At 48.7% G+C, this 23375-nt stretch overlaps 1 protein-coding gene across 10 annotated transcripts in view; it reads left to right on the top strand.

The window, feature by feature from the left end:
- Positions 1-2472: 2472 nt before the first annotated feature.
- Positions 2473-23375, top strand: part of Gtf2i (general transcription factor IIi) — a 77928-nt gene continuing 57025 nt past the window's right edge. For 9 of the 10 annotated variants that reach the window (XM_029477118.2, XM_021164000.3, XM_021164001.3 and 6 more), the window contains exons 1-3: positions 2473-2810; positions 21423-21526; positions 22914-23052. In XM_029477118.2, the coding sequence (XP_029332978.1) occupies positions 21428-21526; positions 22914-23052 (238 nt within the window). In that variant the 5' untranslated portion in view covers positions 2473-2810; positions 21423-21427. Of the gene's footprint in view, positions 2811-10083; positions 10314-21422; positions 21527-22913; positions 23053-23375 lie in introns of those variants that run through there. The other variant, XM_021163996.3, reaches the window with a different exon arrangement.

Here is a 23375-nt window from a genome sequence, read left to right as displayed (position 1 = left end):
ACAGAAATCGTGTTTAGATTGTAGGCAGTTTTGACTTGTCAGGAAGCACTGGGCACCTGTGGAGACTTCAGACCTGGCACTGGGCACACTGCTTATCCCAGAACTCAGAGGCTAGATCAGGCTACAGAGTGAGACCCATTTCAAAGCCAAAACAGACCAATGACATCTATGGAACAAGTCCTCTCCTGAGAGGATTAAGACCGTCTAAGAGATGAAAACCATTTAATGCAGTAAGAGATGGTTACAGAGGAACGAGTCTGGACTGGAAAATACAAGGGTTACTGACAGGCACTGCCTGTGCACAAAGAAGCTCCAGTACACTCCAGCAGTGAAAAAAGTTGGCCAAAGATCAAGGTTGCCAGCCGAAGCCAGTCTTTCCCTGTCGTGAAAGGAGGCAGGAGGGTGTGGACAACTGAGTGTTTTGAGTGATATTCATATAGATGTTATGATATATTGTTATGAATGGTTTATCAACATTGTTGCTACTGTTCCTGAATACAAGGTCGCATGTATCCCTGTTTGACTTCAGAGTCTCTGTATAGCAGGGGACAAAGTTGAACTTGTCTTCCTGCCTCCATCACCCATGGGCTGGGATTATAGATATGTGGTACCCTTTATGTTTCATGCAGTACATGTATGTATGTATGTATGTATGTAGTGCTGAAGGTAGGGGTCTGTGCATGTTGGCAAGCACACTACCTGCTAAGCTACATCCTGGCCCCAGAATATTGTTTTAGTATCACTGTGTTATTTTTAATCTTTTATATCTAATTAAAACAAAAACCTTTGTATTGTTTTCTTTCTTTGTTGTTTTGAGAAACATGGTCTTATCTCCTAGCCCTGGCTGACATGAATTCCCTACTTGGACAGTCTCTTCTCCAGCTTATATCCTCCCAAGTGTTGGAATGTCAGGTGTCCCTCCCACGACCTTGCAGAACTTTCGTCCTAAGCATATGTAGGGAAACAAGTTTGGAGTGACTTAATTTCAGGCATTCATCTTAGAACGTAGCCCCTGCTGCAAAGGAGTAGGACTCCTGTTTCGGTCTTGTGGAATCTGGTTAAATATTCCAAAGAGCAGTGAAATCCGGGTGCAAAGAGCAAGTTGTTCTTTTGACAACTTAATGAATAGCCCTGGACAGAGTCGACAAGAGTTGAGTCACAATCGGATTAGGAAAGGAAACGAAGGGTGTAAATATTGTTAGGGAAAATCGTAATAAAAACCAAAAACGTAGGCGGCTTCTGTAATCAGATTGCTTCCCAGGAATCCTTAAAGACTCCGTGGAGTGCAAAGAAATCCAACATGGAGATTGTAGATGAGGCTTTGTGGGTGCGGTTTCATACAAGAAAGTCGACCAGAGAACGCCAATCCTTGAACCCGAATTCAAAGGCAGGGTTTTGGAACTACATCAAAAGAGTGGCTTGCACGGAAAGTTTTCCAGCAAGCGACAAAGAGGCTGGGAGGCTGGAAAAAGCCTTGTGGCCGCCACCTACCGAGAAGCAACGGGTGGGGGAGGGCGCCCGAATATTCGGCCGACATAAGCGGTGGGAAGAAAAAAAAAAAAGAAAAAAACAAACGAACAAACACCACAAATTCATCCAATTCTGTCCTTTGCATTAACAGCTAAGTTCTTCAGACACGGGCTTTTTTAACTTTTGCATTTAACTTTGATGAACAGTTAGTTGATACTCTTCGAAAGTCATTGATCTTATGAAGTAGTTGAGAAAAATAAATATAATGGCCGGAGGAGGGGCTTTAAGTTTACTTTCTTTGTAGCTGTGGGAACGATCAGGATTTCTTCAATTCTCCTTCTAAATGTGGAGCTGTGTAAAGACTCGAAGAGAGAAGAAATGGAAATCACGAGTTCCTCACCCCCTCCCATCCGTTGCCTGTCCCAAGTTTGGGCAAGTCCACTCTGGTTGCTTCTAAAGCCAGCTTTGAAAACATTGAGTTCTTTGTGTCCCGGAGTTGGGGGTACCTCCCTCTGCAAAACAGGCGACAGGCCAGCCCCGGGGCTCCCCTGGCCTTTGCAATGTCCCCAACTTTGCAATTTGCAAAGGGATGTTGGTAGCAAAGAGTTATTTAAGTGGAAGTTGTGGCCTGCTGGAGAAGGAAGGTGTGGGGGGGCACTAAGTTCTAGGTCTCACCCCACTCCCCTCCCCCATCCCGGCGGCCGCGCAGGCCCCAGGTGCAGCCATGTTCTCGCTCCCACCACCCGCGCGCTTCCATTGACAGTCCAAGCCGGAGAGGGCCGGGCGCCGCGGCGCTTCGCCTCGGCCTAGAGGGGGGCGGTGGGGAGCTCGCAAGGCTGTCTGGGAGTTATAGTTCGGGGTACCCACCCGTTGCGTAGGTGAGCGCGGGTTCAGAACTACAACTCCCGGTGGGCGGTGCTGCTTGTGCGCACGCGCAGCGGCACCTTCGAGGAACAAAAAAAAAAAAAAAAAAAGGCAAAAAAAAAAAAAAAAAGGGGAAAAAAAAAGGAGGAGGAGGGTGAGAGAGAAGCTGGGAGAGCAGAGAAAAGGGGGCACCGGCGGCCCCCCCCCGCTTCCCTGCACGCGCTTTGCCGCCCGCCTGCCGCGGTTACCCCTGGGCTTCGTCCCTCTGTTTCCCCCCCCGGCGTCTGGCGACCCAGCGTGGAGCGAGGCCCCGCCGGGGGCGGCCATGCGGCGGTGACAGGAGCACGGCCGAGACGCACGGGCCCCCCTCGCCCTCTCACCTCCACCCCGTTCGCCAGCTCGCCGAGGCCCCTCCGGCCTACACTCGCTTGCTGTCCGCATCCCCCCCTCCCCGACCCTCCCCGGCTGCTCTTCGGGTGAGTCCCTGTCGCCTCAGATCGTCCCCTTTCCCTCGAGTGTCCCCTCCGTCGTCCCCCCTCTGCCTCGGGGTGCCATGGCGAACAGGGGCGTCTTTATTCGACACTCTGCCCCCGTCGGGAGCGTGTGCACCGACTCGGGCGTGAGAGTTGGGGTCGCTTGGCGCGCTGCGAGTGGCAAGGGGACAACTTCGGGGTGAGGAAGCGGACGCGCTGTGACCCCCCCCAAAGTCCACTCTACTTGGGGGCCTTGGCAGCGGACGCGACGCGGCTTTTTGGGGGGGATGGGGCGGCTGGTGGTGGGGGGAGACGACAGTTGCACGCGCACACCCGTGGTGCGTGGGGGAGGACTCGCGGCGCTCCGCGCCTGCGTACATTGTATCCAGACGCGTGGACGGTGGTCGGGGGACTGGGTTGGGGGGTGTTTGAGAGGGATGGTCTCGCGCGAGCAGCCCCCCGCGCGTGAACGAGCGGACGAGTGAGCGTACCCCGGCGGGGCCGCGCAGCCCTGCTCCTTCGCTCCTGATTGGCTGGGAGGGCTCGCTCGGGGCCGCGCGGGCGCGCGCGGGCGCGGGGTGCCACGGCCTCTCCTGAGCCCCGTGGGGTCGCACTCGGGTTCGCTGTTTGTGTGTGTGTATATGTGTGTGTGTGTGTGTCGGGTTCGCTATGTGAGCGTGTGTGTGTCCGTGTCGGTGTGTCCAGGGCTTGCGGAGCTTAAGGCAGCAGGCTGCGTGCGATTGGCCGCAGGGCACCGTGGGGGCGGGGCGTCGGTGCCTGGTAACTGCGGTGGGGGCCTCCGGCAGGGGGGCAGGAGCCACCAGGCTCGGAATCCAGTGCCCGCCCTGGCTGTCCGGTGCTCCGCCCTGCTCCCAGGTGGAGCCCAGCGGTGGGCTTTGTCCGGAGCTGGTTGCTTGCAGGTCCCGCGGGGCCAGGACTTTTTTTTTGGGGGGGGGGTAGGGAGGAGGAGATGGAAATAAACACAATGACCGGAAGGAAGACTTTAGCCTTGAGGCTATGAAAATATTCAGTCTGGCTTGGGCAAGCACTCAGCCGTCGGGGTTCAGAGAAGGAATGGGGGAAAAAAAAGTTTACTCCTGCACCTCCATTTTTTTTCTCTATTTTGCTTTTTTTTTTTTTTTTTTTTTTTTTGAGGTGCGGGAAATCTTAGTATGTCTCTCTGGCTGCTCTCGAACTCCTTAGCTAGAGCAGGCTGATCTGGAATGCACAGAGATCCGCCTGCTTCTGCCTCGCAGGCGTTGGGGTTAAAGACCAAGTGCAACAGAGTCTCGCCCAAGTTTTCCTTAATTAAAAAAAAAAAGTAAAAACTTTAAGTAGGATGTTTTGTATCTCAGGCTGGCCTGGAACTCGCTTTGTAGTGAAGGCTTCCCTGGAGCTTCTGATCTCTCCTGTCTTCATCTGCTAAGTGCTGGGATCGCAGGTCTGGCTCCGAAATTCTTGGGCCTCTTAGTACATTCCCTCCCTGCCGCCCACATCGCAGCTCCCTTTAGCACACCCCCTCCCTGCCTTATGGCTTTGTGCTCCTTGGCTGCTGAGAGTGCAGATCTGAGATGGTGCTGGTGGAGTGCCCGCCGATTTGGGGAACAGGGGATGAGGTGCAAGGCCGGGTATCTTCCGGCTGCTGTGCTGGCTGGCTCCCAGCCTGCCTGGTTTCCGGGGCAAAGTTAGTTTGTAAATAAGGGGGTGCAATGTAAATAAGTTGCAGGTACAGTACCCACAAACATCTAGCTTGGGATGTGGGGTGGTTGGTATTTCCTATAGCAGGTTTTTCTTTCTTTTTTCTTTTTCTTTTTTTTTGAGAGTTGCCTCAGGCTCCTTTGTTGCTTGCTTCCTGGGAATCTTGCCTCACACCCTGGAGGCACAGAAAACTTTCTGTCCACAGTCATTTCTGTAAGGCCTTTCTTTTATGTTAGGGAGGGGGGGGTCACCAGTTGTTTCTGGTTTTATCCTGTTCAAATCTGGAAACCCACCCACTTCTGAATTGCTTGTTAGCCTTGGGTCATCCTTAGGCAGGGGGTTGCTAAAATCCATGCCTACCATTTTGGGAGTAACCCAGGGCCTAGTGCTTGTTAGGTAAGTAGTGTACCTAACAAAGCTCCCAGTTCCCTGAGGATTCTAGGTTGGCCCTTTCACTCTTCAGTCAGCTTTCACCCTTCACCTCCCGCCCCATTACTTTTTGAAATAGTTTTACTAAGTTGTACAGGTTGGCTTTGAACCCCCTCTGTAGCCCAGGTCCTCTTTGAATTTGGTAATTTCCCTGTCTCCTCTCAATTGCTTGTACAGCTGGGATGGTGAACCTCTGGGGAGGGAGGGAGGGAGGTTCTGCCTTTGTTCCTTTGTGTTTAGGTGGTAAACTCTGGTTTGGTCCTGTTCAAGTCTGCAGGCCCTCTGCCAGGAGTCTGCAGTATAGTGCGGTGGCAGCTGGGTTTGGTTGTGGTTTTTTTTTTTTTTTTTGGTTTTTCGAGACAGGGTTTCTCTGTGTAGTCCTGGCTGTCCTAGAACTCACTTTGTAGACCAGGCTGACCTCGAACTCAGAAATCCACCTGCCTCTGCCTCCCAAGTGCTGGGATTAAAGGTGTGCGCCACCATGTCTGGCAACAGCTGGGTTTGAATCCTTTCATTGGCAGGTGTGCTCCTTAAACACATCAGGAAACTCCATTTGTGGACCAGACCAGCTCTATAGTAGTCAGGTACGCACTGTCTGTGGCAGGGGCCTCAAGACTTCATCTGGGAGCCACTGGTTCTCCATCCCAGCTCTGCTTCTGAGGCAGATTGTTGACATCATCACAGGCCCCTGGGCTCTGCAGGTCTGGATTGGGGCTTGACTGTGTCTTGAATTGTGTGTAACCCAGGTAGGCCTGTAAGTTACAGTCGCCCTGCCTCCGTGTGCTGAGGGCTTAGATGATTTCTTACTTAGATGACTTATTTAAAAACAGGATCCAACCCAAAAGACATGGGAGTGTTTACTCTAGTTGGGAACTTCTAAAAAGTCAATCATAACTGCAAAATCCACCTCCAGTTTGAAAAGTGGCTGTGGGTTCAAGTGCTGAGTTAATTTTGAAATATAAGTGACAATGACAGTCTTTCCACCTAAATGCATGATTTCAGTAGGGGCACAGTTTCCCCTCCATTCCTTTCCCCTCCCTCCCCTCGTTCACAGAGCTGGGGCACACACCCCACCTGGGCAGTGCTCAGAAGTCAGTTGTTACAGTGTGTCTTCTCCCCTCTGGAGCCTAGGGATGGGGTTAGAGCCCTGAGTGTGGCACTTGCCTTGCCTGCTGTGACAGGCCGGTCCTGATAACTTCTTGCTTTTCTGTGCTTGGAGGTTTTCCTCCTGTCTGGAAGTCCCCCAGCGCAGCTCTGCCAACGTTTTTCCTGCAACCTTTGCCTGTTTCTGCACAACTAATCTGCATATTACCATTTGGGCCAGTGAGAAAGTGAGCATAGGTGACACAGATTATTGAAGGTTTCCTTGGCTGTGACCCGACTAAAAACAATATAGGCTGGGTGCGGCAGCTCACTCCTTCAGTCCCAGTAAGTAAACCAGGAGGCCAGCCTGGTCTACATATCAAGTTTCAGGAAAGCCAAGGCTACATAAGGAGACCCTGTCTCAAAACCAAGCCAGGATGGCTGTTTATGCATCACTTGGCTGAGAGCCCACATATGTACCAGAACTATCTATAGTGCTAGAGCGTCTAACCCAGGGCAGTGCTTGCCCACAAAGCTGCATCCCGTTATTGAGGCCTTTTAAAACATTGGTTTCCTCAAGCTTTGTGTTTTTGAGAGCCAGACTTCTTCATGGTTTTGGTACTGGGGTTTGAATGAGGGCCTCAGCTCATTCCAAGAACTCTGCTGTGAGTCTCGCCCCAGCCCCCCACCAGTGGGTGCAGTAAGCTGGAGCTCTTCCTGCGTAGACAGTATCTCACCGTGTAGCCTTGGCTGGCCCTCCCAGAGCTCACTATAGAACAGGCGGCCTTTGGGCTCCTTTAGAGATCCAGTGAACACCTGGCCTCAGTATTAAGACTTTGTTCTTGCATTGTCTACTGTTGAGCATCACTCCATAGGTTACTTTGTAACTCTTAAATGACATTATTTCATTTGCAGTTTTTGACTTTAAGGATGGCAGCATAAGCTGTATGGCCATGGAAGAAAAAGGGCAGCAAGCTTGAACTACAGCATTCCTAGCTTCCCCAAGGTTTCTCTGTCATCCTGGCTGCCCTGCCCTCCTATCTGTAGACCTTGAACTCAGAGTTCTGCCTGCCTCTGTCTCCTGAGTGCTGGAATTAAAGGCATGTGTACCCCAATATTTAAGTGTTTTTTGGGGGGTGGTGTTGGTGGGAGAATTTACATGGATCTGGGCAAATCACTTTCTAGCATAGAAGTACCATGTTTTTGCCCCTTTTCAAATAAGCCCCAGCCAGCTGTTTTCTGAAGTGTTGATCTGGGTCCTCAAACTTGCCAGAGGCTCGCTCACCCACTGAGTGTCAACACTAACTCCTAGCCTCAGAATCTACTGGTGCAGTCTTCTGTTGTTCCTTTCCTTCCTTGAAAATTTAACTTGTAGACTGTCCATACAGACATAGAAAGTGAGGTTCAGTTCAACCACACACTTACAAATGATATTCCCAGAGAAACGGGGTTGGCTCAGTCGTTAATGTGCTTGCTCTTCAGCACCCCCATAGGAAAGTCAGCTGCAGCAGTGCCAGCCAGTCTGAGACCCAAGTGGGGACAGCAGCATCCCTGAGGCTGGCTGCATACCCACTCTAGCTGAGTCCCCCAATTCCAGGTTCAGTGAGAGACTGTCTCAGAAACAGGAGGAACTGTAGTGGCAGATCTCTGGCCTCCACACAATGACACATTCACCACACATTCAGAAGGATGCAGTGACTAAGGGACTGCCTAGTTTTAGCTTCCATATTGCAGAGTGCATTCACAACAAAGACATCTTAGTGGTGGCTAAGTATACAGCTAAACATTGAAAGCCTGTGTAGGGCTGGAGAGATGGCTCAGCAGTTGAGGGCGCTTGCTGTTTTTCCTGAGGATCCGTTTCTGTTCCCAGCACCCATGTTGGGCTCACAGCTCACTCTAGTTCTGGGTTGTCTGGTCCCCTCTTCTGGCCTCTTCAGGTTCTGAATCTCGTGCATACACACATAGACACATAAATTTACGCATAAATAAAAATCTGAAAAAGGAGAAATTCAACTCTGTCCCTTAAGCTATTTAAGAGCTGGGCGGTGGGAGGCAGAGGCAGGCAGATCTCCTGAGTTCAAGGCCAGCCTGGTCTGCAGAATGAGTTCCAGGACAAACAGGGCTACACAGAGAAACCCTCTCTCAAAAAAATCAAAACAAAAAAGAAACCATGTAAGATACATGTTAAGCATAAAAACTAAAATTAAAAAAGCAAAAGAAATGGAAAGAAATATACCACCATGCACACTAGTCACAGAAAAGCTGAAATGACCATTAACTTACAAAGTAAGACTTGGAAAAAGCTGTGCTGTGCTGTTTAGATATAAGAAGAGGCACGTCGTGATCAAAGATGAGTTCAGAAGGAAGCTCACAACACTTAAAAATGTGTACTTGATGACAGAGCTCCACAGTTCACGGGTGCTGGGACCCAAACTCTGTACTTCTAGAAAAACAGCAAGTGCACTTAACTGCTGAGCCCTCTCTCCAGCCCCTGGGGATTGCGCCTAGGGCTGTGTGCTAGGCATGGGCTCTGCCACTGAGCCTCATCGCTAGATCTCAGAACAAGTCCCAGGTTTATAATTTTTTAGGAACTAGGCATTTGGAATGCTGCGAGCCAATCCCTGTGCACCTCAGAGCATGGTGTCAGCCGGATGCTTGGCCTAGTTCGTTTTTCTGCTTCATCAGTAAATAGGTTATTTTATTTAGTGCAGGGGTAAGGCAAGCAGCTGGCTGGGAGCTGAGCTACTTTTAATGTCTTAGGTTTCTGTTTGGACTTTGTGTATAGGTAAATAGACACCTATAATGTACTTTATCCTTTGTTTCCTTTACACTAATGTACAAAGTACTGAGCCACATTCTCCTAACAGCCCTGTGGGTAAGGGTCTGTACATAGGCTATTGCTATTCACTGGGCTACCGAAAGATCACCTGCCTGTGGTTCATCAAACGTGGAAGACTTTAAGATTTGGAGTAAGGTCAAGGGACACAGTCTTGGTGTGTTGGCAGAGCAGGCTCCTGTTCAGAATTCTGGACTGTGGAGCTGCGGAGATGGTGAATTGCTTGCTATTGTAAGCACGAGGACCTGAGGTAGATCATGGACACATACTTAAGAGATTTGCAGGTGGGTGTGTTTCTAATTCCATGGCTGGGAGAAGTGGGGATGGTGGATTCCTGCGGCTCCCTGACCAGCCGCCATGACCTGTAAGCTCCAGGCCAAGGGGATCCAGCCTCACAAAACACAGTGGGCACTTTTGGAACATCATGGAAGATGGATCATTGGCTTCCTGTATGTGTTGCTTGAGGCTGGCCTTGAACCTCTTGCCTCACCTCCCCAGTGCTGGGACTACAGATGTGTGCTACCACAGTGCTTCCCTGGTTCTCCTAGACAGGCAGGGGCTCCTGTTTGAGTCTTAGAACTTTTTGAACAATCTGCCTCCTGGCTCTCGCTTCCCCTGGCCTTGAAGCAGAGCTGCTGTTCTGTGTTCTGCTCTCCACACCCCTTTGCCTGATTTTGTTTATGTGACCACTGTATAGATTTAAATAGGTGTATAAACATTTACTGATAACAAATCATGAGTATATTTTAAACAATTTTTGGTGTTCATATAATTTTACCTTTTATTAAAGATGGGACCTGCCGGGTGTAGTGGTGTGTACCTTTAATCTAATCCCAGCACTTCTCGAAACTAGGGCAGGCCAGATCTCTTAGTTCGAGGTTAGTTTGGTCTACATAGTGAGTTCCAGGTCAGCCCTGGCTGTCAAGTGAGACTTTTGTCTGGATTCCCCTGCCACACTCACTCCCATTTAAAAAGGGTTCTGTGTTTAAGCAGCAGAGCCCATCTCAGGGCTGCAGTGTCTTCAGGGCTTGGAGGTAGGGTGGGAGGAATGTAGGATTTCCGAGCAGTTCGTGAATGTTTTATTTTATTTTATTTTATTGGTTTTTCAAGACAGGGTTTCTCTGTATAGCCCTGGCTGTCCTGGAACTCACTCTGTAGACCAGGCTGGCCTCGAACTCAGAAATCCGCCTGCCTCTGCCTCCCGAGTGCTGGGATTAAAGGCGTGTGCCACCACGCCCGGCCGAATGTTTTATTTTTAAGACAGGTTCTCAACTGACATCTGGACTGGTCATGTTGTGGCTGCTCTCAGACCCACTGCCACCTCCTGTTCTAGCACCCTCAAATTCCACACTGCCTTCCACATTCTGGCTTCTGAGTTCTGTGCTCTTTGGCTGGAACTTTGTACATAGCTGAAAAATTTCTGCTCCTCTGCCTCCACCTCCCAAGAGCTGGTGTTTCAGGTGTGTACACTCAACTCAGTTTGTGGGGTTTGGGGGATCACACCTCTCTTATGCTAGGTAAGCTCTCTGTTGACTAACCTCCATCTCCAACCCTCGACTTTTCGAGGAGCATTGGAGTCATTTTACAGGACGTGTGTCGACTTGGATTTGTCCATTTCTTGCTCATGGTTTGGCCCAGGTGAAGTGTTGGTGGTGAGCTCTGTGGAGGGATGAGGGCTGTCTCCTTGTCTGGAGCCAGTGCTCTCATTCTCATTAGGTTCACACAGAGGGTCTCCTGTTCCACTTGGTGAAGGGACAGATAGTACTCGGGGACAAAACGAGTTTTGGCCTTTTTCCTTTCTTTGCAATTTCGACTCTCTGCAAATTATAAAAAAGGCTGCACATTTTGAGGTGATTAGGGATTACATAGATTTAAATATTACAATGTATTAAATATTACATTAATATTATTGTCTTAAATCCCTGAAAACTTTTTTTGAAACTATAAGTAATATGGATAATGACATTAGGAAAATATTTAACATGGTAACAGGTTTTTCAGAGTGTGTAGAGTCTGAAAGGCCTTGGGAAGCTGAGGGGGTCTGGTCAGTTGGGTGCATCTGGATCCCTCATGGAAGAGTTCTGGGCTGGGGTGTAGCTTGGTGGCCCCGAGCCACACCAGATCCCTCTTGCTGTTCTTGGTTGCGGTGCACAGTGTGTTTACTAATTGTATGAGGCAGATGTCAGCCTTCTATAATAAACGTCAAGATTCCAAGAGAAACCAACAGCATCAGTAAACTGCCTTAAACACACCTAAAAATATAAATTCAAAGCCACATTTTTAAAAATAATTACTGGGCTGGTAAGATAGCTCAGTGGGTAAGAGCACTGACTGCTCTTCCAAAGGTCCTGAGTTCAAATCCCAGCAACCACATGGTGGATCACAACCACCGATAATGAGATCTGACGCCCTCTTCTGATGCATCTGAAGTCAGCTACAGTGTACTTATGTATAATAATAAATAAATCTGTGGGCCTCAGCAAGCAGGGACTGAGTGAGTGGAGTTGACCGGAGCAAGCAGAGGTCCTAGTGAATTCCCAACAACCACATGAAGGCTCACAACCATCTGTACAGTTACAGTGTATTCACATACATAAAATAAATAAATAAATCTTTAAAAAAATAACCACTAAGTGGACATGGATCAAATGGAAGTATGTCTCTAAACTGTTAAGTGGTTGTTGGCATTTGGGGTGGTTACGAGCAGGCGCCTTCGGGTCAGTGCTGGTAACTGTAGGCAGAACCCTGGGTATCTACTACACACCTTCCAAGTTACAGAGGAAGGCCTGGCAGCCCGAGTGGTGCTAGGGTCTAGCATTTCACAGTGGAGAGTTGAGCTCACTGCAGTGTGGCTGAACTTGCTAGGATGTCATCGGACTTAACTGTTAATTTTTATATTGCAGGCATCTTTTTAGAACAAAGGGAACGACACTTTAGAAGATGGATATTAATATTGAATATTAACCATTTTGAAATATCTTTTATAAAATTAAAAGTCTCTTGAAGTTTTTCCTTAGAATTAAGTGGTAGATGAAGTTATGCAAGATTTTTGTTTGTTTTTTGTTTTGTTTTGTTTTGTTTTTCCAGACAGGGTTTCTCTGTGTAGCCCTGGCTGTCCTGGAACTCATTGTGTAGACCAGACTGGCCTCCAACTCAGAGATCTGCCTGCTTTGCCTCCGGAGTGCTGGGATTAATATACCAGCCGTGGGTCTGAGTACTCTCAGTGTTAACCCTTGAGCTGACTCTCCACTCTGTTTGTTAGGATGATGCCAGTGTATGGAGGCGTTTAGCAGCTCTCTCCCTTTGGCTCACTAAAAATCTTCTCTTTCCTGTCTCAGTGCCATCATATCTAACACTGAGGATCAATAAATTGAAGCAAAACTGTAATCAGGAAAAATGATGCAGGACTGAGCACTGGCTTGTTTTGAGGTGCAGCAGGGCAGAGCTCTGAGGACATGGAGGAACCCGACTCCTGCTACTGATTGCCAACAGACACAGAAGCAGCTTTGAGAAAATGCCTGGTGTCTGCTTTCAGAGAAGAGAGGAGGCACCTCATCTATTAGGCAGTAGCCATCTGGGGCTGAGACAGCAACAGCACACTGAAACTCCTAATGCAGAGTTAACAATCATAGCAGGGAAGGAAAGATTACAGCACACGGTAATGTGAAAAAGGAGGTAGGAGAAGAAAGGGAAGGAAGATGCAGCCGGGCAGGACACTGCGGCAGGTGTCCCTAACTCCTGACCTAGTGTGTGTAATTTGTGTTTGCTGCATGAGAAGAGCCAGGAACGAGCACTAGGTAGCTTCCAGGATGCTTGGCCTGGAGTTGCAGGATGTGGGCTCCACAGTAGGCTGGGCGGGGACTCTCTCTGTATCCAGCACTTGCTTAGCCGCCCTGGCCTCCACCCTGGTCCCCCGCTCATGTAACTTCTGTGTGCCTTAATAATGGCCACAAAGCTTAAGAGTGCTGCCTGGCTGTGCCGGGGAAGCTTCAGGGGCCTCTGTGAAAAGGAGAAAGTTTCTCGTCAACTCAGAATGAAAGTCTGACTACAGGAGGAGCAGCTCTGTCATTCTGGCAATTGAACTGATGAAGGAGGAGGTGGGAACCCACACCGTGTGTTTGTGGCTCTAACGAATGCCAATGCCATGGGCACAGTGTCGGACAGGGGCCTGGTGCAGATGGAGAAGGCACTGAGCTGCCGGTGGAGGACATGACCCTGGGCCCTGGTGCATGGCTGTGGTGGCCAGGCCAGGTGTCTGTCACCCCAGTAAGGACTGCTGCAGAGGTGACAGGCACTGGCTATGTTTTGTGCACAGTGGTAGAAGTGTGTCAGAGCAAGCTTGCAACCCACCCAAGGCCAGTCTTCATTTCCATGACAATGAGTAAGTGTCCTAAGGGTGAGTACAAGGAGAACATCCCACTTGGCTGTCACCCCAGTGCCTTGTGATAATTGCTGTGTTTGCCTCACTGAGCCTCGTTTACAAAGAAACTTTGTCCTAGGTGTGTGAACAGGAACAAACCAGGATCTGCAGGGTTGGGCCCTGTCCCCAGGGATGGCGATGACAAGGATGATCCTGGCCTGCTCTTCCATCCCTTTGTCTTTTGTTTTTTTTTTTTTTTTTTCCTGGTTTTTCGAGACAGGGTTTCAGTGTGTAGCCCTGGCTGTGTCCTGGCACTCACTTTGTAGACCAGGCTGGCCTCGAACTCAGAAATCCGCCTGCCTCTGCCTCCCGAGTGCTGGGATTAAAGGCGTGCGCCACCACGCCCGGCTCCATCCCTTTGTCATGAGAGCACTTTGCCTTAGGAGAACGGTCCAGTGTGCAGTGGGCTGGTGCTGATCACAGCTTGTCCTGAGTGATGGATCTATTGTGGCTTAGCCTCTGAAACTGGCTAGGCTCCTGAGAAATAGAGGCTCTTTGCCGTAGGATCACAGTAGAAGCACTGCCAAGTTTGATGCCTGAGCCTGTTGGATATGCTTTGTGTGGGAATGGGGAGTACAGACTGTGTGTGTGTGTGCGCGCGCGCGTGTGTGTGTGTGTGTGTGTGTGTGTGTGTGTGTGTGTGTGTTTTAATGGTTTTTCAAGACGTGGTTTCTCTGTGTAACCCTGGAACTCACTGTTCCAAAGTTATATCCAAGACTAAGCTGGCCTCAAACTCAAAGAGATCTGCCTGCCTCTGCTTTTGCCTCCTGAGAGCTGAAATCAAAGGTGTGCATGTTTTCTGTTCTTGAACCTAGCTGTACATGGAGTCCATGCAACCTAGAGAAATTAAGTGGTAAAACTGTTTATATACTTGTTGGAAATTTATAACCTTAAAAGGCCTAATAATTCATATGGTTATCTGGATGATAGATGGGTAGATAGATAGATAGAAGAAAAGAAAGGTTAGAGAGTTGGCTCAGTGGTTAAGAGAACTTGTTCTAGAAGACCCACATTTTGGCTAACAAAATGTCTGTAATTCCAGTTCCAGGGTACCTGATGCCCTTTCTGTGGGTACATAATACATAGACACACAAGCAGGCAAAACGCTAGCTGGTTGTAGTGGCACACACCTTTAATCCCAGCATTTGGGAGGCAGAGGCAGGCAGATTTCTGAGTTCAAGGCCAACCTGGTATACAGAGTGAGTTCTAGGACAGCTAGGACTACACAGAGAAACCCTGTCTCGAAAACCAAAAAAAAAAAAAAAAAAAAAAAAAAGCACTGTGCTCTAGGAGAGAACCCAGGTTCCATCCACATTGCCCTCATGGGGGCTCACAAATCATCTGTAACTGTAGTTCCACGGGATCTGATGTCCTCTTCTGACCTCTGTAGGCACCAGGTGTGCTGTGGTACACACTCATAAAATAAATCTAAAACAAACAAAAAAACAAACAAAATACCTAAAACCAAAAATTAAGACATTTTTCCTGTAGAGAGGCGCCTAGGGGAGAGGCGGAGCTTGGTGAGTGTCCTTGCAGTGCCATTCTCCAGCACAAACCTACACCCAAGGGAAGGTAGAGCCCAGTACTAGGTGTGGGAACTGCCTACCGTACTCTTGTTTTGAGTGTTTGGGGTAAGGGGTTCAGAATCAGAACATAATAAATTCATTACCACCTTAGTTTGGCATCAACTCTTATAAAAGAAAATGTTGAATCGGGGCTGGCCTACAGTTTCAGAGGTCAGTCCATCATCAGCAAGGCAGGAGCATGGCAGTCCACAGGCAGACATGGGGCTGGAGGAGGAGCTGAAGGTTCTCCATCATGATCCACAGAGCCAAGAGGAGACTAGGTGCAACTCGAGCAGTAGGTGACCTCAAAGCCTACACAATGACATTCTTCCTCCAGCAAGGCCACACCTCCTAATAATGTCACTCCCCATGGGCCAAGCAGTCAAACACATGACTCTGTGGGTGCATACCCATGCAGACCACCGCCACTGGTCAGGTAGGAGAGCCCTCAGGTGAGATTAAAGGGTGATGGAGGAGCCTTGATGGTGGGTCATGCAAAGACTTCGTCCGGCTGCAGTGATTCCAGGAGGAAGCTGGTTTTTTCATGCTTCAAGTTATAAATAACTTTACAAAACAAGGTAATCGGCACATATAGATAAACGATAAACAAATGCATAAATATAGACAATGCGCACGAACCACCTGCTGGCTCTGGAGATCTTTTTATTTCTAGAGACCTGCAAGTATTACTTCAGGCTTGAACAAATTACAAATTTTTAGGGGTAAGAGACCATAAATGTGACAAGGGATCAGTGGATGGGGGGAAAGTTAGAAGAAATGTAGTTCAGCACAGAGGTAAAAATGACAAGTGACAAGATGTCAGGTGACTCCAGGGGATAAAGTGACATTTACTGTACAGTGAACCAGAACCTGACGCAGGATCTCACTCTAGCCCAGGCTGGCCTCAGCCTCACAGATCTCCCTGCCTCTGCCTCCTGCACATGTGGCTCCTGGCTGAAGCTGAGTCTTCCCGGGAGAAGGAGGCTGCAGAGTCTGTAGATCTGACCACTGAGTTTCCCCAGATACACTAGCCCATAGCAGAGAGGCCCTGGGAGGGGCCGACACGGAGGGACTAGATACAGAGTAAGGCTGTAGAAAGCAAAGACGAAGCACCTTAGGATACACAGAGGTGAGTGTGGGCTGATCTTCAGAGCTACCTCTGGGGACTCCTCAGTGGAAGGCACCATCTGATGACTCCAGAAGAGATGAAATGTCTTCAGTGTGCAGAACAGACGTAACCATTAGACTAAAGTCTCTGTTCCAGTGAAAATCCCCACAAAAAGAACTTTTAGCGAACAAAACCAGTTTGTCACTGGAAGGAAATTCTGAAGGGTTAATGGCAGGCAGAGGGAATATCTGAAATGCACGAATAAGCAAAGAAGGGCTGGAGAGATGATGGCTCAGCGTTTACGAGCACTGACTGCTATTGCAGAGGACCTGGGTTCAATTTCCGGCACCCACATGACAGCTCACAACTGTCTGTAACTATAGTTCCAGGGGATTTCATACTGTCTTCTGGCTACTACAGGCACCGGGCACATATGGTGTACATACATGGTTACATGCAGGTAAAACACTTGTAAATAAATAAATAATGAACGAAGCAAATAGATTGTCAATAAGATGGTTCAGCGGGTAAAGCCCCTTAACCACCAAGCCTGGCAACTCGAATTAGGTCGCTCGGAGCCACACAGTGGAAGGCGAAAACATTTCTGCAAATTATCCTCGGACTTCCACATATCCACTGTGGCACATCCCTAGCCTTCCACTAAATAAACAAATAGTAGAACTGAACATAAAGACAAAAACCAGAACTAACTAATGGAGGTGATAACATTACCATAACAGTTTCCAGAATTAAAGGGAAGAACGGGGTTGGGAAAGATTGACAGCAGATGCAAATAGCATTGCCACCAGCAGATGTTGGACGTCATCGATGCTTATGATGGGGGAGGATCTAAAGTAAAGATGCTTCAGAAAGAAAGCAGCTCTCCTAAACACTGGCAAGTCTGATGGCCTTAATGCGTCGAGACATTCCTGGTGTGGGTGATGATTTATCAGCTATGAATATGTCCGTCCGGACTCTCTGTTTCAGTTCTGAGAATTTTTAAATGTTGAAGTAGGGGCTGGTGGTTAAGAGGGCTTAACTGCTCTTGCACAGAACCTTACTGGGTGGCTCACACCTGCCAGTAACTCCGTCTTTGTTTGTTTGTTTGTTATTGAGACAGGGTTTCTCTGTGTAGCCCTGGCTGTCCTGGAACTCACTCTGTAGACCAGGCTGGCCTTGAACTCAGAAATCTGCCCGCCTCTGCCTTCCAAGTGCTGGGATTAAAGGCGTGTGCCACCACGCCCATCTTTAGGGGCTCTGGTGACCTCTTCTAAATTCTTCAGGTACCCTTCCAACAGGTGCAGATAGATACACAGAAACAACACAGGAACATACATGCACACAATAAAATATGTTAAAATACTTGTACTGGCTGTTAAGAACTTTGTGACATTGTTAGACTGCTTTGCATGTAGGTAGGTAGGTAGGTTCTTTGAGAACATGACAATCCACTAGTCCCAGAGACAATATCACTACCCTGAGGTAGCTCTGAGCTCCATGCCCAGTCTGTTGGGCTCGTGGCATTTTGACACTGTCCACTGACACAGGACTTGAAGCTGAATCTGTGATCTCTTCTCATGTAACCTGTGGAGATGGACAGTGAAGACACTGGCTTATTGGCTGAGTGCCCTCGCTGCCCCACTTGTCTCACTAGTCCTGTTACCTGGCTGTCCCAGAATTGTCTGTAGCCCAGGCTGGCCTGGACCTCAGATCCACCTGCCTCTGCCTCCCAAGTGCTGGGAATAAAGACTGGCACAACCACTGCCCTGTGGAAGAGCTGACCCTTTGCTTTCATCTTAGCTTAGATGTAATTTAACACGTGTCTGCTGGCTCCCGCACTGGAGGACACCTCCCTTTGTTTCTCTACTGCAGACTCTCTGCAGTGGATGATGGTTGTCTCCCCTTTGCCTACACCTACCTCCTCAGATGCATGCATCCTGGGGAGCCAGACCCCGAGCTGACCCCTCGCCCCCAGGAATTGGAGGTCTGATGAGCTTGCTGTTCTTGTGAGCTCTCACTTCATCTTTCTGCTCTACTATACTGGTGCTGGAATTGAATCCGAGGACTCCGACTGAAGGGTTTAATGAAAGCCCAGAAGTTGCTGCTTGGCTCAGTCCCCTTGTGTACAAAAGATACACCTGGGTACAGTCCTGGCCTCGGCAGCTTCTGGGAAAAGATGGGGAGGGACACAGTCATCAGGTGACGGGGCTTTGTAAATGGCTGCAGAGGAAGACTGCTCAGGAGATCAGGCCAGTGAGGTACGAGTCTTCCCGCTCCCCAGGCCTGGCTGACCCCTGCCTCCACAGTCAGCAGCACCTTCCTTCCCTTCAAGGACTGACCCTCCACAGTAGTTCCACCAGTGAAATCAGGCTGCAGGTGGTAGGTGAGACCTGGGGGCTGTTGGCAGGGTGTTATTTGTCTCCCATTAGACAAAAAATAAATATATTCTTTGAGAATTTCATACTTGTTTGTCCTTATATATAATGAGTGTTGATTTTGCCCCTCTCCTTTCTTTTCTTTCTTTTTCTTTTTGAGACAGAGTCTCACCATGTAGCCCTGGCTGGCCTGGGACTTGCTCACAGGGATCTGCCTGCCTTTTTCTCCCGGAGTTCTGGGATTAAAGGCTTTCCGGTTTCCTAAAGCACATCAAGGTGACTTTAGGGCAGGTTTATGACAAGTGAGTCTTGAAGCCAGCAGTAGATTCAAAAAAAATTAATCCCACTTTTTTGTTCCAATTCCAGTTGGGGCCGCATGGCTTTGACAGAGCCCTGCATGTGTAAAATGAGAACATCACTTATATATTTATTTATCCCCCTTGCTGGGAGGTTTAAAGAAAAAGAAATAATGAGCTTTCAGAAATACTGGTGAGATATTGTAGGTGAATGTGATTATGGAAAAATTATTATTAATAATAATCTTTCTATATCCCACAGTTACACAGGTTTATCCAAGAGAAAAGGAGACAGCACAGGCTTTGCTGTGTGCTCTCAGTTTGCTGGCTTGTGACTATCTCCTCCTCCGGCTCCAGTCATGAGGGGGGCCTTGTTTTACAGACAATTTGTGTTTGTAAATGTGGTGGTGGTGGGCGCTGTGTGTGCCGTGGTTTTCAGTACAAAGCTTTCCTCCTAAGTGGGTATAAGTGGGTACCCGGTGGTACCCGAGTCTAGATTACCTTGGTTCCCCAAGGTTGAGGTAGGCTTGGTCAGACGCCTAGCAGGGGCCAGTCTTCCTCTAGGAGTGAGGGAAGGATTTTCCTGTGTTCTGAAAACCATTGTGGGAGCTCACAGCTTTGCAAGTGCTCCTCTGGAGTCCTAGGTCTCACACACAGGGAGGTTAGAACCACAGGATTTCAGTCACCCTTCCTTAAGTTCATGCTATGAGAAACATTGTTTAAAATAGAATCTATTTAAGTTGAGAGGAATAATGTTAACAGGCATATCATTTACATACTTTTTATAGAAAAGCAATTTTGTAGCGTATTTGGTTTAGGTTTTACCTCAGACTGTCTCCGTGTGCCTCCCTGTTGCATGCCAGTGGAGTGTCTGTGTGATGTCTTTGTTTTTGCTGCTAAATTAACTTTGGCAAAATAGTATAAAAATTTCAGCTTCCAGCCAGGCGTGGTGGCACACGCCTTTAATCCCAGCACTCCAGAGGCAGAGGCAGGCGGATTTCTGAGTTCGAGGCCAGCCTGGTCTACAGAGTGAGTTCCAGGACAGTCAGGGCTACACAGAGAAACCCTGTCTTGAAAACCAAAAAAAAAAAAAAAAAAATTTAGCTTCGTCTGTTCTCCAAGGGTTGGGTTCTCTGACATTTCTATTCACATTATTCTCCACCTGAGGGTGTTTTTGTTTGAGGTTGGTTGGTTGGTTGGTTGGTTGGTTGGTTGGTTTGAGACAGGATTTCTCTGTGTAGCCCTAGCTGTCCTGGAACTCACTCTGTAGAACAGGTCGGCCTCGACCTCCGAGATCTAATCTGCCTCTGCCTCTCTGCCTCTGCCTCTGCCTGCCAGTGGTGTTAAAGCCACCTGAGTTTTATTCCTTTCTGTCAGCCTCTCCCTTCTGCTCCCACTTCGCAGCCATTCTACTTTAGTCCCTGGATTTGAGCCCTCCAGGCGTGCCCCGGGACTAGAGTCACGTGGGCTTTGCCCTTTCGCGGTAGTTCTTTCATTTGCAGTACTCCCAAATATGACAGCATGCGTGATGTCTTAGTTACGTCTCGATGGCTATGAAAAGCACCGAGGCAGCTTATAAAGGAAAGCATTTAATTTGGGGCTAACAGTTCCAGAGGTTTAGAGTGCATGACCATCATGGCAGGGAGCATGCGGGCAGGCAGGCGGGCAGGCATGTGGACAGGGGCGTGGGCAGGCAGGCAGAGTATGGGGTGCTGGGAATTTGCACTTGCTACACAGGCATGAGGCAGAGAGAGCTAGCTAATTGAGAATGACTTGGGCTTTTGAAATCTCAAAGCCCACCCCCAAAGACATCTCCTCCAGCAAGGCCACACCACCTCCTCCTTAAACAGTTCCATCCACTGGGGACCAAGCATTCAAATGTAAGAGCCAGTGGGGGCCATTTGTATTCAGACCACCACAGATGAGACTCTCCTTCCCCTTTTTTCCTTTGGAGACAGTGTCATTAGCCCAGACAGGCCTTGCGTTTACATTGTCCAAGGATGCCATTGAACCTCCTGCCCCTGCCTCTTAGTGGTGCGACCACAGGTGTGCACAAGGCAGGCTGGAACCCAGGCCTTCATTCAGGTCAGGAAAGCACTCTCGCAACAGAGCCACGCCTCCAGCCCAATGTCCTGCTTGTAAAGACGCAGTGCCGACCACTGTTGGACTGTTAGAATGCCATGAATCTGAGAGCACAAATCATATCGCAGTCCCAGAAGTGCAGTGGCTGGACTACATAATTCTCTTTTGAGTTTAATTTTTTTTTTTTTTTAAGGAATTGTTATCCAAAGCAGCAGTGCAGCAGTTTGAAGCTTTCTAACTCTCTTCACATCTTTTCTAGCTGTTACTATCTTACGTTTTTGTTGTTTGAAATTCCTATGTGCCGTCTTGTTAATACCATAGAACCAAAAACTATGCCTGAAGAGAGTGTGTGTTAGGAGTCATAGGTACCACCCAGGGCCCTGCAGCCTCTTCCTTAGAGAAGAAGCTTGGCTCGGCCACAGTAACGCCACCTGCTCTTTCTGTGGGTGCACACAGGGGAGAGGCAGAAGTTTGTGGCTTGCCTGTGAATTGGATCACGAAGTGTGACTGCTCTCCCTGGAGAGGATGTCACTGGGTCTGGGTGCCATCTGGGTTTAGTTGGGGTGTGATGCTGAGCTAATTTTACAGAAATGACACGCCACGGGAAGTTGAGCACATATCTTAAAGAAAGCTATGAAACTATAAATGACGTGGGCCGGGACGCATAGAGCACCGGCCACGGTGGGTCTTCTACATTCACCTCCCTGTGTTTTCCTCATGCAGGAATCATGGCCCAAGTAGCGATGTCTGCCTTGCCTGCCGAAGATGAGGAGTCTTCAGAGAGCAGGATGGTGGTGACCTTCCTCATGTCTGCCCTGGAGTCCATGGTGAGATTCTGTGGCTCTGCCGGTAGTTTCTGTGAAACATTAACTAAACGGATTAATTATTACTCCTTTCCTAGATGCTGGGATTGAGCCATCACTGTGTCTCGTGTGGTAGACCAGCGCTCTCCCACTGTCTCCCTGGGGCCTATTATTATTTTGAGGCCATCTGACCTTGCACTGTCTGATCCTTTTTGTCTCAGTCTCCAGAATGTTAGGATTACAGCAGGCGAGCACTCTTGTAGCTGAGCTGCATCCTCCCAGTCCCACGATTTCAGCTTTGGAGTCATACTTTCCAACCAGCTTCTATAGAAGGTTGCTGTGCTGGGACTCAGGCCAGGCGTGGTCCAGCATTGTGCTCTGCACCCTGCACACCCCCAGCCCTCAGGTTCTTCAGGAGGTTTAATTCCATCAGAAAGCTTTCGTAAAGTCAGTCGGGGGTAGGAGGGTCTTTTTAGTATTCTAGCACACTTTGGGCTATATAATGAGACCCTGTCGTAATATACCAAGAAAAACTCCAAAGAAGCCAAACACTTAGGCGTGGAATTGCCTTATGAGTGGGCTTCAGATCTGCTCTTAGGTGGTGGCACGAATTCCTCGGGCTCCTAGACCACCTAGCAGTGCCTCACTATGACTACAGTTTCAGTCGTCCCCAGTACAGCACCCCTCCCCTGCCAGCTCTTCCTGGCAGCAGAGGCAGCTGACCCTTGGGACGCTGCCCTTCCTAAGGCCTCACAAAGTGCACGTCTGCAAATCTGAGTTTGTATCTTGAGGAATCTTACCTTGTGTGTGTGTGTTCTTGCTTTCATTCTTTGTTTTGTTTTGTTTTTTCAAGACAAGGTTTCTCTGTATAGCCCTGGCTGTCCTGGAAGTCACTTTGTAGACCAGGCTGGCCTCGAACTCAGAAATCCTCCTGCCTCTGCCTCCCGAGTGCTGGGATTAAAGGAGTGCGCCACCACCGCCCAGCGCTTTCATTCTTCCTGTACGTTGTTTTTGTTGTTTTGATTTTGTTTGCCCCCCAGCCCCTTTAGAACTAGGTACAGCATCTACTTTCACTTAATTTAAAGATGTAAATGACTGAAAAAAAAAATCTGTCATCACTGGTACAGAAACATGCCTTTAATCCCAGCACTCGGGAGGCAGAGGCAGAGGCAGGCGGAGACAGGGTTTCTCTGTGTAGCCCTGGCTGTCCCGGAACTCACTTTGTAGACCAGGCTGGCCTCGAATTCAGAAATCTGCCTGCCTCTGCCTTCCAAGTGCTGGGATTAAAGGCATGCGCCACCATGCCAGGCATTAAGACACTTTTTAAGTGTTAGGTTTTTAGATCTATCTAGAAAGAATCAGTGCTTTTAAATAGCTATACATAGTGTAATGTTGTCTGTTTTTGTTTCAGTGTAAAGAGCTGGCCAAGTCCAAGGCTGAGGTGGCCTGCATTGCTGTGTATGAGACGGACGTGTTTGTTGTTGGAACCGAAAGAGGGCGTGCTTTTGTCAATACCAGAAAAGATTTCCAAAAAGATTTTGTGAAGTATTGTAAGTGGGGTGTTTTTATTTTTATTTTGTAGTTTGCAAAATTTAAATACAATTATTTTTAGATACGGCATCTCAAGCTTCCTAAGAATGAATTACACCTGAAAAAAGACCGAGGATGTGACGTGTGTATTTGTGGGGGTGGGGAAGTGGGTCAAGACAAGCCACTGACTTGGTCATGGAGGAGGAGGTGTGAGCTGGGTGCTGGTGGGGGCTGTCTGTGGGGGACACAAGGAACTGAACAACTTTGTAAGACAAAAGACCAAGTTGCAGGGACTCAGGCTGTGAGAACCACGAGGCTCCAGGCTTGTTAAAGGAACACTGGC

The sequence above is a fragment of the Mus caroli genome, unplaced genomic scaffold (genome assembly GCF_978045245.1).
Source record: "Mus caroli unplaced genomic scaffold, Mus_caroli_1 scaffold_4, whole genome shotgun sequence".
Lineage (NCBI taxonomy): Eukaryota > Metazoa > Chordata > Mammalia > Rodentia > Muridae > Mus > Mus caroli.
The sequence above is the reverse complement of the archived record's forward strand: the minus strand, read 5'-3'. Positions and strand labels throughout refer to the sequence as shown.